This window comes from Coccinella septempunctata, chromosome 1 (genome assembly GCF_907165205.1).
Source record: "Coccinella septempunctata chromosome 1, icCocSept1.1, whole genome shotgun sequence".
Taxonomy (NCBI): Eukaryota; Metazoa; Arthropoda; class Insecta; order Coleoptera; family Coccinellidae; genus Coccinella; species Coccinella septempunctata.
In genome coordinates, this window is record NC_058189.1 from 40662921 (window position 1) to 40676047 (window position 13127).

The 13127-nt window shown below is 36.1% G+C and overlaps 1 protein-coding gene and 1 long non-coding RNA gene across 2 annotated transcripts; both read left to right on the forward strand.

Moving 5' to 3' along the window:
• The first annotated feature begins 4461 nt into the window (after nucleotides 1-4461).
• Nucleotides 4462-5094, forward strand: LOC123321536. The gene is made up of 2 exons (XR_006538878.1): nucleotides 4462-4496; nucleotides 4842-5094. It is a non-coding gene; the product is annotated as an uncharacterized LOC123321536 (long non-coding RNA).
• Nucleotides 5095-5374: 280 nt separating this feature from the next.
• On the forward strand, nucleotides 5375-7055 carry LOC123311791. Its single transcript, XM_044895882.1, has 4 exons — nucleotides 5375-5536; nucleotides 5772-5992; nucleotides 6048-6278; nucleotides 6357-7055. Exons 1-4 carry the CDS (start codon nucleotides 5530-5532, stop codon nucleotides 6807-6809), a joined length of 912 nt encoding a protein of 303 aa, XP_044751817.1. The 5' UTR covers nucleotides 5375-5529; the 3' UTR covers nucleotides 6810-7055.
• Nucleotides 7056-13127: the final 6072 nt, after the last annotated feature.

Sequence of the window (13127 nt, forward strand, 5' to 3'; positions counted from 1 at the left end):
TTTCAGAGCTCTATCGTCAGTATTAGCGGAGATATAAATTTATTTCGATATCGCCATTTTTCCAATTTTTGCTTATAACTCGAAAACGAAAGAAAGTGGCCAAAAATGACTACTACTATTGTTAGTTTCTCAGAAAAAGAGAACGAGAATGGGGTATCAGATTTTGTGTATCTCCTCTGGTTTAAAAACTGTAGTGCTAAAACATCGAAATTTGCCCACCCTGTACACAGGTTCCTTGAGAAATCCATTTAAGAACCCACACTTAACGTCTAGTTGATGCAAGTGCATATCGTATTGAACACAAAGTGATAATAAAATTCGGACGCTGAGCATCCTTGCCACAGGTGCATAGATTTCTTCCTGAATTTCTGATTGCTTGAATCCTCTTGCAACCAAACGAGCTTTCCTTATTAATTTCCCATTCACTTCCTTCTTCTTGAAGATCCATTTTGAATCAATTATTTCCTCTCCTTCTGGTATTGGTACTATTTTCCATGTTTTGTTCTTTTCTAAAGATTTTAACTCTTCTTTAATGGCCTCTTTCCATCCTGTCTTTAGACATGCTTCCTCATAATCTTTCGGTACATCAGAAAAATTTCCAGCTACCAAAGCAGTCAGATGGGACATGTCATAGTCTTCATATCTTTTTGGCATATTAATTTTTCTCTTACTTCGATTTTCTTCTGTTTCTAAATTTTTCAAAGGTTCATCTGTATCTTTTTCATGAGTTTCTATATCATCCTGTATGTAAATATTGACGTCTTCTGGTTCTTTCTCATCTTTACTGAATTCATTGAATACTACATTCCTTACGGTCACAATTTTTCTTTTTGCTGCATCCCATAGGCGATATCCGTTGTCAGTATATCCTACAAAAATTAATATTTTGCTTTTTGAATCCAACTTACCGGTTCTATCTTCCTTAGGTATATGCATGTAAGCATCACAACCAAATACCCTTATTTTATCCATATTTGGTATTCTATTATACCATATTTCAGCTGGAGTCTTTTTACATGTTATCGTAGAGGTTTCTGTTCGATTGATTAAATAAATAGCTGTTCCAACAGCCTCCTCCCAGAATTCCTTGGATAGTTTTGTATTCCTTTTTCCGAACAGAAGTTTTTCATTTCCTTCGAAATATACTCTCCTCCATTATCACACCTGAGTCTTTCCATTCTTCTTCCAAATTTGTTTTCAATCATGGCAATATAGCATTTAAATTTGTCGTATACTTCATACTTGTTCATTAGGAAGTAGCATACTGTAAAATGAGAAAAATGATCAATAAATGTGACAAAATATCTTTTACCACTGTGAGATGTAGGATTGATTGGTCCACAGACATCTGTTGAAACAACTTCCAATAAAAATTTTGCCTTTCTGTCTTCCAAAATGTTTTTGTATGGCTTCTGACATTGTTTCCCTTGCAGGCATACCTCACAGATAGATTTACTTGGATACTTTGATGAATGACCCATTCTTCGATGCCATATATTTTGTTCGGTATCTATCAAATTTGCTTCATAACCAATAAAATTGAATTTTAGTATATATAAATTCCCAAAAAGTTTTCCTTCAACCAAAGTTCCTTTTGATGAATTTATTTTAACAATTCCATTTTTGAAGTTGACTTCAAATCCCTTTTCCTCGATTCTTCTTACCGACAATAGATTGTGTGAAAGTTTTGAGCATACTAGTACATTCTTGAGTGTTATTGTCCTTCCTTCCTATGTTAAAACTTTCAAGTCACCTTCTCTTCGAGCTTCCACTGTTTCTCCTAGTTTAGCAACTTGAATACTGTGATATACATCCTTCACATTTATTAGATGCTTTTCCAGTGCTTGACATATCAAGTGGTTTGATGCACCACTGTCAATAATGAACTTTATCATTACATCATCATGATTTGCTTTCTCATAATTTTCACTCGAGGTAATGAAAGCAATCTCATCTTCTTTTGCTACATGACATTCATTTCTATTTTTATTTCTAGTACATTCCGACCTCTTATGTCCTTTCAAACCACAATTATAACATTTGAATGGAAAATTGCCTTGTGTGTTTTTGTTGGTTTTATTCTCGGTTTTACTATACCTATTTCTGTAACCAGTGTTCTTTTTCCAACTAAGAAATGTTTGTGGAGAATCACTATTATTGTTTGTTTCTTTCTTCTGTCTTCCCTCTTCATTCAGAAGTTTGTTTTTAACTAGATTTAAGGTTATTCCTGCGGGATTTTGAGTGAATAGAATGTCAATTGCTGTGACCACTGGTTGGTATGATTCTGGCATTGCAGACAACAGCTGTGTTACCACTTCTGTGGTTTCTATCGTACCACCACAACTTTTTATTTCCATTATAGTCTTTTCAAATTCTATAATGAAGTCGTTCAAGGATTGTTTTTCTAAAAACTTCATATTCCTCAATTTACTTTGACATTGCACCAAATTACTTATTCCTTTTCGGGAGTACGTTCCTTGCAACTCTGACATTATTTCCTTCGCATATTTCTTGCCTTTTATCATGTCCAGTATGTTATCCGCAAGACATTGTACTATTATGTTCCTCGCTTTCGTATCTTTCTTCTTGAATTCTGCCAATCTCGTCGCATCACTTGGGGGTTCCATTTCCAGGGCTTCCAAAACTTCATAATGCTCTAATAGTAGTCTTATTCGAAATTCCCAGTTCGAAAATGAGTTTCCATCGAACGGCTTCACATTTATCAGAGCACTAGGAGTGGCCATCTTGGTGTTCCAGAACTTTCTTTCGTGAAGTCGATTGGGCTATTTACCTTTTCAGAGATTGTTTTCCACTTTTGATTTATAACTGGCTTACTGGGCCCATAACCTGTTGTTCTCCGTGGTATAAATCAAAAGATTCCAGTTTAGATTTTAAGTAATTTATTGTAATAAATAACGCAACGTATAATGTACTTCCATTAACTAACTACTCCTTCTACTACTAGAATTAATCTACGCATGTCATACATGAGCATAGAATAAAGAAATGACCACAGAAATCAGAATTGTTTTCTTTCTTCAACATTTCAGCGGTACTAGCACAAATCTGGTCTGACACTTTTTTTCTGGGTCGTTGAATTTTCATCTTAGCTCTCAGCACCAGTGCCACTTTTCCACCCACCATGTTTCTTCAATTTATCCAGGCTTACTCCCGAGTCAACAAGTTGCGGAGGTTCTGCGGAAACAATGCCCAGTATATAGGGGAGAGCGTCCGGAAACTTCAATGACTCGGCAATTTTGTGGGGAATTTGCCCGAATGTGTTCTTGCCCATGGGCAGAGTCATACATTTTCCATTTCTGTAGTTCACAAAAAATTTTCTGTGTTGTGCAGTAGGCTTTATAGCAATATATTTTCTAACGAATCCTACCACATCAATAGAATAATCTTTTGATATCGAAAGATCGATCACTCAAGTTTTGGTATACCGAAAATTCACTAGAAAAAAGTCTCCAATAGGTCCACTTTTCTACACTCGATTTGATTTACACCAGTGTAGAGGAAATATAGTTTATCTACACATAGAAAAAAGGAAATGTAGATATCCTACACCTCCTCTACACTGGTGTAAATTCAATCAGCAAACGAATAGGGAAAATACGTACAAAACGACATATATGTACAAAATGACATAGTCGCCTTATTTCAAAATTGGTGTGCTTTAGGGACTTTCCAACAAATGTACCATACGAAGGCAGTCATATTTACAATACTGTGAAATGTTGAGCGCCATTACCACAGTCACGCCGCAGTAATCAGTTCAAACGTGTTTCGTGCCTACAAAAATTTATTTCACAGTAATTTTCTTCTTTAAGATTCATCTTTGAATAAAATCCACAAATATTGCAACACGGTGATTATGAACTGAGTATTCCGAAAACTTTTCTCGGAAATTAACGATCAGACAATGTTATCTCCTGTTATCGCCATAAAACAATAATTTTTGCAGCCGGAGTTGGTAGGTCTGAAACAACTGGATCCAAGAATGTGTATATAAAAGCTCCTACAGGACTCACTCAGGCATCACCGGGTTTATACTGGATAGATTCTGAAATAGGCCAACATATTCCACTATTCCACAAAATGCTTTTACTTCTTGCTTAGAGGAAGATGGTAGTGAAGTCTATCTTGGTCGAACAAATTTTGATGGCAATGAGCTACTAGCAAGGATAATACCTAACAGAGAGGAGGCTTACGCATTTTACGAGGGTGAAGAAATACCAGTCACAAAGTATCAGGTTAAAAAGTTATTGAACTGTGTACTTAAATACCTATATCCTTCATCTGGTGATTAAAATGCATGGAAATCATAAATTATTGAGTCTATAAAGTTTCACCATTGTGCTCTGTTCTTGCAGATTCTTGTCCAGAAACAACTCATGTGTTGTGTTCAAGTTGAAGAAAGTCGTATTCCTCCAACTTCTGTTTTAGTTGGCGGAGATCTATACATCGGAAGAAAAAATGTTTTTTTGGGACAGGTGATAATAGAGTTTTTTGAACATTTTTTGTAAATGCAAATTCATAGTATCAATAACGACCACGTACTTTAAACTCCACCAGGATTTCTCTGCTGAAAAATGTCCCAAGTTCGACTAGTTATAACTTGTACATTACTTTGGTGATGGGGGATTTTCACCCTGAGTTTCAAAGCATTATTCTTGGCCTGTATGCCACTGGCGCAGGGTAATCTCTTCTTATTGCACAGGGTGTTAGCCTTAAATAAATACGAACGGACTATTGGAATGTCAATAATTCTTGAATGGACTATACATCACACTTGAGGTTGTCGTTTTAGTGATCTCATATTAACTCATATCTGTTAGGTCTTCAGTGGTGAACTTCGCGTCACAATTTCTGGTGTGCAGAGGAGTTTTAGAAACTATGAAATATTAGTTTACCAGTGATTTATGATAAGAATAGTACTAATTATGGATTCACTGCCTCTAAATCATTAACCTCACTTACTCCATGATAAGTTGATATTGTCCATAGTTAGAAAGTTAGATGAATGTCAAAATGAAATAATAATCTACAATTAATCTTATGAACAATATATATTCATAAGTGTTTCAGTGATTCAGTTTTCTTGAATTAATTCACACGTTTTTGAACCCCAACAGAATTAAGTTTAAGACACTGGTGAAAAGACAAAAATCAATATGAAATAATAAGAGTAACACAATATGCTCACCATATTTATAAAGAGCAATAGTAACGAATATTATTGCATCTCATACGGAGCATCTACCATCAAACTATGAAACTCCTTGCATGTCACTTCCTAGAGCGATATCAATAAGGAACAACTCACTGTGGAGAAAAATGGCTTTTTCCTAGTAGGTAATCCTAGTCAAATAAATCATAATCAAATAAATCGTTGGCAACCGATCTGATTATTCATCAAGAATTAATGATAATTTCATTTTTTCACAATAATCCCTCGATGTATATAAAATCGACGCTGGGGTTATCGACAAATCATTCAAGTTTCATTTTGAGCAAGACAACAATATGGCTGGTAAGAAATCTCACTTTTAAAATATATATTTCACTATAAAAGAACATATTTCGGAAAATTTTGATACATTTATAAGATGCCAGTAAGTAGTAAGTTCTGTAAATTAGCGATGCAGATTTTCTTCATAATTCTGAGCGATTCAATTTTCCAGTCATTTATTCTTATTCTGATACTTTTCCAATGGAGTATTTTCCGTACAGTGTAGTAGGTTTTTATTTTTTCTTTATATTTGAAGAGTGTCGTTCAATTCCTGGTGAATACACCTGGCAAAATTGTGAGGATTTTCAACTACCACAGAATTCCGTGTGGTACGGAAGAGACGATGATGGCAGCGATATTTTCTGTGGGAAGGCATGGTGCGATGGTGAAGAAGTACCAGCAAAAGTGATCCCGAATAGAAGAGAGTGCAAAGTTATCGACAACGGTTGCGAAAGAGTAGTACCTAACTGTAGAAAGGTAACTGAATGTTGAATTTCTCCAAAGGATTTCTTCACTTTCTTCAATTCCTCAGGTACTGATATGCAGAAGAGATGAAAGTGATAATTGTCGCAGAAAGAGGGATCATTGTCATAGGCGTAGGTCCTGTCACTGCCACGATAATTCGTCCAGTAGTGAATCTGACCAAGAAGAAAGCACTACCACTGAAAAATCGACATGTTGTAACAACGAGAGTAAGGTTCTGGAGAAAAATGTGAAGAGCTGTAGCTCATCCACCACCACTATTGTGAAGAAAGGCTCTAAGGTAATTTTTCCACTTCGGAATTTGTCCTTGTAATGATCAAATTTTTCGAATCTGCTCGTACTTCTCTTCTTTTCATAGAATCATCACAAGAAGGGGGGTAAAGAATGCTGGTATGAAACACGCACGAGAATGGTGCCCAGAGTAACAGTCCAACCTCGCGTTCGATACTTTCCAAAAGTGATAAATGAGCGCACTGTTCGATACGTTCAGGAGCGTTACACTATCAAAGTATGTGGAAGGAGATGCTGCGATTCTTGCGAATCATGCGAATCTTCTGAAACCTGCCGCCCCTGCGAACCATGCAACCCTTGTGAACCATGCGAACCTTGCAACCCTTGCGAACCATGCGAACCGTGCAGACCATGTGAGCCTTGTGAACCATGTCAGCCTTGCGAACCATGTGACCCATGTGACCCTTGCAGTTCTAACAGGAGAAACAAGACTGTTGTGATATCTGAACATTCAGAAGAGAAGCAGCAGTCTCATAGATGCAGAAGTAAATCCCCATCACGTAAAATAAAGTGGTTCTGAGGAAATTGATGCCATTGATTCAACTATAAGGTGACGACCAGGCTGTTTGTAGGAACGTTTCTTATGGCTTCTATGCGCTTTTCAATCTGTTTATTCAACTTTGTTATATTTCGTTATGTATGATTGCTTCAAAAATATTTCAGGCCTTCTTAATTTAATTGAAATATTAAGGCAATATCTATATAATAACATATTATTCCTATTTTCTGATGTCATGTTTAAAGAAAAATAAATATAGTAACTCAATACAGACTGATTATTTTATATTACTCCGTAATACAAGATGTCCATACAGGTCCTTGAGACTCAATCAGGAAACAATGATATTTCTTTTGAGAGTGATATTCGATGATGATCGATAATTTTTGTGTTTGAGAATTATTCATTACTGATTTTCAGTTGAAAATTCTAAAATTCACGTTCGTCCACGTTCGTACCTAGCAACTTGACAGGAAAGAAAGAAAAAGATCCAAAACAAGGAAAAAGCCCAAAAAGGACTACTATGGAGGGATAGCCCGAGGCCAGAGTGAGTCTTTGGCTCGTACGAATATTTTAACAGTAGAATCTTGGGGTCAAACGAAACACTTTTTCTTATACCATTTTTTCCGAATTGGCTCGGTTTTAAAGATACAGGCTGTTGAAAAACAATAAAAAAGTGTTATTTTTATAGTTTATCTCACAAAGGGTTTTATCGAATGAAATGAATTTCGGAATACAGTTTTTCATTTATTTGATTAATCTTTTTCGGTCACAAGATATCACCCAAGTCTTCCAGTTTTCTCATTATGATCATTACGTTTACGTACCATAAAAATACCAAAAATTCAAAGAACCCCAACTCTTGAAACCAAGTTGAACGCTATCTAATAAATATTTGAACGTTGTGTAAAATAAAAGTATACTTTATATTTTCTCGTATAATGAGCCGTTTCCGAGTAATTTGATGTTCAAAAATGAAAAATATATGGTACTTTGGCTGAATGCAACTCTGTTTAAAAGAGCCTTAGATGTGGAGTGGCATAGATTCAGCTCGTTATTCTGAAGGGAATTTTGTTTCTCCACGGGTGGCATAGCTCATTATAAAATCTTAAAATGGCTATATCTTTTTATCAGGGCCGAATCGGAAAAATGGTATAGGAAAAAAGCGTTTCTTTTGACTTCAAGAATCTACTGTTGAAATATTTGTTCGAGTCATAGACTCTCCCTGAATAAATATGTCAATTTTCGAACATTGCAACACTCCACATATGTAGTGTACGTCAAAATGTCAAGTATATTGTCAGCTGTCATTATATTGCATTTCTCATTTTGAATTATTGCGGAATGGATTTCTATAATTCGTGTTTCAAATGCAGTGGATTCTGTATTTTGTCCAGCTCTGATTACAAGTCGCACAACAGGGTCAAAATCACATCTATCCTCTGATAGACCCATTACCTCTGACCCACCTACTACCTCTGATCTAACTACTACATTATCCACATAATCTAATAAGAGTCCTTCGACTTGCTATGTTTACATTGGAAGAAAAGAGTATGCTCGAAAACTTTCATTCAAAATATCTTATTATTCGGAAATTTTCATTTAACAGCTTTCCTGTATAGAATCCGGTCGACATTCCATTCGTCCAGTTATTCACCAGCACTTGGCCTTCGGTTGGGGCGTGGGGGGATCGCATTTGGTCGGACGAACGCATCTAGCCTCTCCCTTCTTTGAACGATCGCAAACTACAGCTTCCTTGCATTTCGATTCCTGGCGACAGGGCAATATTGCATCGCAGGGATCGCACGGCTCGCAAGGTCCGCAAGGTTCGTAACTGTCATCGCAGCAGACCTTGGTAACGTACGTTTCCGGCTCGTAACGCACAGTACGTTCCATTGTGACCTTTGGTACGTACCGAACCCTTGGCTCAACAGTTACTTTTGGCACCATACGGGTGCGTCTTTCATCCCAGCATTGAGCGTGATGGTGGTCCCTCCTCTTCTTCTTATGTGCCTCGAAAAGATATTATTTCCTCTTCAACTGTTGTGGACGAATAGATTCTAGATACAATTAGGAAGAAATAGATATTGAGCAGTTACTGGATCTTCAAATTTTGACTTACTTTCTTGGCTTTCTTCACGATAGTGGTGGTTTCAGTACTTCGGCACTTTATGCTCCTTATCAGCAACCTACTCTCATTTCTACTCGAAGTGGTTGTAGTGGTAGTACTCTCCTCTTCTCTTTCACTCTCGCTAGAACTGTCATCCCTATGATGGCAATGACGTCCCCGTCTATGACAATAATCCCGTCTACGACTGCAATGGTTTTCGTTGGATCCGCGACAAACTAGCACCTGCGTACACAAATATGTACAGCGTTTTGAATGCTGTTGTAACGCTATATATACATATGTAAGCCGGCTCAAAACGTTCTACGTCGTTTTCCGACACCCAATCTCCACTCCTCTCTATTTCTCCACAAATCCTCAGGTATGTCTCTATCTCTTAGTTCTCTGTCAATTCCCTCTCTCCAGCTCAGCCTTGGTCTACCTCTTCTATTTCTCCCTAGTGGTTTCCACAGCAATGTCTGTTTGGGTATTCTGTCTTCTGGCATTCGTTGGACATGCCCAAACCATACCAATTGTTTTGTTCTGATGTCGTCCACAATTGTGTGTTTTATACCCATGATGTCTCTTATTCTTTCATTCCTTATCCTTTCAGTCCTAGATCTTCCTGCTGCCCTCCTCCAAAAATCCATCTCGGTCGCCAACAGTACATTCTCCATTCTTTTTTTCAACCGCCAAACTTCACTTCCATAGGTTATCATACTTCTTACAATGGTATTATATATTCTCTTTTTGTTGTCTTTGGATATTCTTTGATCCCATAAAACTCCATTCAACATTGATATCGCCTTCCTGCCCAGAACTACCCGTTCCTTTATCCCCTCATCCATCAATCCATCTCTAGTTATTTTCAATCCTAGGTACTTATATTCCTCACAATCTTTAATTACTCGTCCATCTTCCAGTACGACATCTTCTCTAGTTCCTCCTATGCTCATTCTCATACTCTGTTGTAACGCTAACCAAGAATGATTTCATCGATCTGCTCCCAACGTACACATTTGTGTATGCATTCAGCATGACGGGGTAATCTACAGTGCCATTTGAACCAGCCATTCATAAACTGAACTTGAATCTTCACAGACATCTTCGGTTGAAGGTTAGGGCGTGTTACGTAGATCACTACGGACAATTTACTTTGCACTTTGCATGTGAGATAGCTCCTATGTAGTTGTAAATTTTATTCATAGTTCATGAAAGTTCGTAGTTTGAATTGAAAGTGGAACAAATACAATTTGATTGATATCTTCGTTCGTAATTTACTTTGAAATTGTGTACACAATTGTGCACTGCAGTAGTAAAGTGTTGTAAAATACAATATAACAATTTTTAGATAAGGTTTTTATATTTATTTCATCCATTAGTTTGGCTTTCCATAACGTCACTGAAAAGGAACTATTAGAATGCATGGATAGTTTGTCTGATCTCGAAGATATTGATATCCAGGGTGCCGAAAAAACAAATTTTGGATTTACTGCAATTCAGAGCTTATGTGGGGAAAGCATTGATATTATTATCAAAATCAGGACCAAAGAAAAGGGAGCGAACATCTGTTGTAACTGATGGCGAGTCACAAACAACTAGATCTTCCACTAGACCAAGACCAGAAGTAAGACCCCTTGACGATATTCGTTTTGATGGAATGAACCACCGTCATTTCTTTTCTTATATTTTAACATCTTTGTAAGATTTGAAATAAAGAAGATTTATCTATCTATCTATCTACCTGAGGTAGATGAGAAGAGCTTCGCATAGAGCTGTAAAATGAAAATTGTGCTGGGCGATCACGTACCATATGTTCCGAATGTAAGATCCATTTATGTCTTACAAGAAAATCGAATTGCTTCATGAAATATTATTCCAAATGATGATATTTATACAATTATTTTGTTTTATATAGAATAAGATATAATTGAAACAAATAATAATAATAAAAATACCTTACGTTTTTCGTATTGATTTGCAGTCTTCTTCTACCATCGTACACATTCGTGTACATTTCAGAAACTCGAAAACAAACAAAAAATTGGAATAAGTGTTTATTCTATAAAATAAATAAAAAATTTAAATGTCTAAATCCCTAATAGCAAAATTTTAATTTTAAAATTACATATTCGGTAGACAAAGGGTTGAAATTGCGTTAAATAAATATTTATGATGAAAAAACAAAACACCATGTCATTTTGTACGTACTTCCCCTACTAAAATCGAGTGTAGAAAAGTGCTACACCTTTTATGCAAACGAAAGGACCTATTGTCTCAAACGTCACTGCACTCTATCTGGCACAGCTCCTTGCCTCGTCTGGTATCACCACTCTTCCACCCCTCAATATTACTCCTTGTTGTAAGGAAAACTCTGACTGATCAATCCTGACCCGGAAATGTTTTGTAATACCCTGACTAAATGTTGCAATTTAGTTCTATGGTATCCTCACCTATGTATTTATGACTCGATTTGATTCATTTCAAATATCTCTGGTTCATCAAAACGAATAAAATTTTCTGATGCTCGAGGTGAGCGTGAAACAAAATCTGCATTTGCAAGAGATTCACTGCTTTTGTATGTTTTGTCAAATGTAAAACCTTGAAGAAATATGGCCTAGTGTTACATGCCATTGGTAGATAAAATAGGTAAACTCTCATTTGGTCTAAAGATTTGTATCAAGTATTTATGGTCAAATAATGAAGAATAAAATGTCTACCATAAAAATATTGGTAGAACTTCTGAATACCGAATATGATCGCTTATGCCTCCTTTGCGAATACTTTTTCTGTATTTCAGCTAATGTTTGAGATGAAAATCCGCAATTTTACAAGAATTACAAATCATTTTTATTTCGCTACAATTATTAGCTAGGTGATCAAAAGTACCACAACTATAATATTTAGTCCTTTTCTGACTGTTAGTATGATTATTTTTTTTAAGAAACTAAGAGCGATGGTAGTTTGTTAGTTCGATTTAGATCGTAACATTCGTTGATTTAATTATCTGCGGATGTTATGCATCTGAATTAATTTGATTATTATTTTTTTTATTATCGGATGTATTTAACTTGTTGGAAACATCATGATTGTGAAATCTGTTTCACTTAACATTCACTGAATTCATATTCACTGCGATTTTCGAATTCGACTTTATAAATGAATACCGACCGAAATCTCTTTTTCATCATCCAATCTTCCAGTATATTCTATTAATATTCAAAACTTCATCATTCTCGAAAATGAATAAAAAATTTCATATCAGAGTCGAAAATGAGGATCTAATTTTAATTTTGTCTCTGCCAACTTCCCAACCCCATCTGAAATTAAGTAGGGGCTAGAAATTGAAATGAAATCCCTAGGGACTCACCTTACGAAACATCATCTACCGAAGTTTCCGAAAGTTGAGAAGATGCAAAAGAAAATGTTAGCAATTACCTTTATTGGCTTCTCGAAGCTTCGTTTTACCAAAGCGCAATAATTGTTTCTTGGCACCTAATTTAGGAACGCTTTTGTAATTGAAAATAAATTAAACAACCGAATCTAATTTGTTTTGAAGTTTTAATGGAAATATAATGCACGAAAGAAAGAAAGTGTAGCGCGAAAGTTGAATCTGAATAGATCTATCAACATGTAAACTTTGAGAGAGGGAATTTCGCGATTTAAAGGACAAACTTTATTACCGCCCTAAAGCGGCAGATTACACTTTCCTTCCCAAGGTTGTCGTTATCGCCATTCAGATTTTAAACTACTTTATTATTAAGGTTTCTTCGAACGCACAAAGTCTGCCTTCTACCCTCACCCTACCGCATCTCTCACGAAAATGAACGAGTGAGGAATTTCCACTTGAAAGCGCCCAGGCATGAAAGTATGGCCCTGAAAAATATTCTGGTGAATATGAGGATATCCTCATATTTCGTGCTACGGTGGAAAATTCTCTGAATCTTTCAGATTTCTACATTAAAACATTTTCAATTCTGAGAAGCTATGTTTAATTCGCCCAACCCTATTACATGGAAAAAGTATCACACAATGTGAGTGTGTAATATGTGCGGTTAAGGATCGTCTATAAAATGGGCTTTAGGGAAAGATGAACATCTGTGTGTTGAGACAGGTATCTTCGCTAGGTGTCAGATGTTTTCTAAACACATATATCCCCATTGACGTCTATTTGACATTTAACATCAGAAAAAGAAAGGAGCCTTGCTCAATATATTCATTCATTTATT

What these genes read in the sequence shown, in the direction of transcription:
- LOC123311791 (XM_044895882.1), top strand. An exon ending in TAGTACCTAACTGTAGAAAG is followed by an intron (nt 5,993 to 6,047) that starts GTAACTGAATGT and finishes TCAATTCCTCAG; the next exon opens with GTACTGATATGCAGAAGAGA. An exon ending in TTGTGAAGAAAGGCTCTAAG is followed by an intron (nt 6,279 to 6,356) that starts GTAATTTTTCCA and finishes TTCTTTTCATAG; the next exon opens with AATCATCACAAGAAGGGGGG.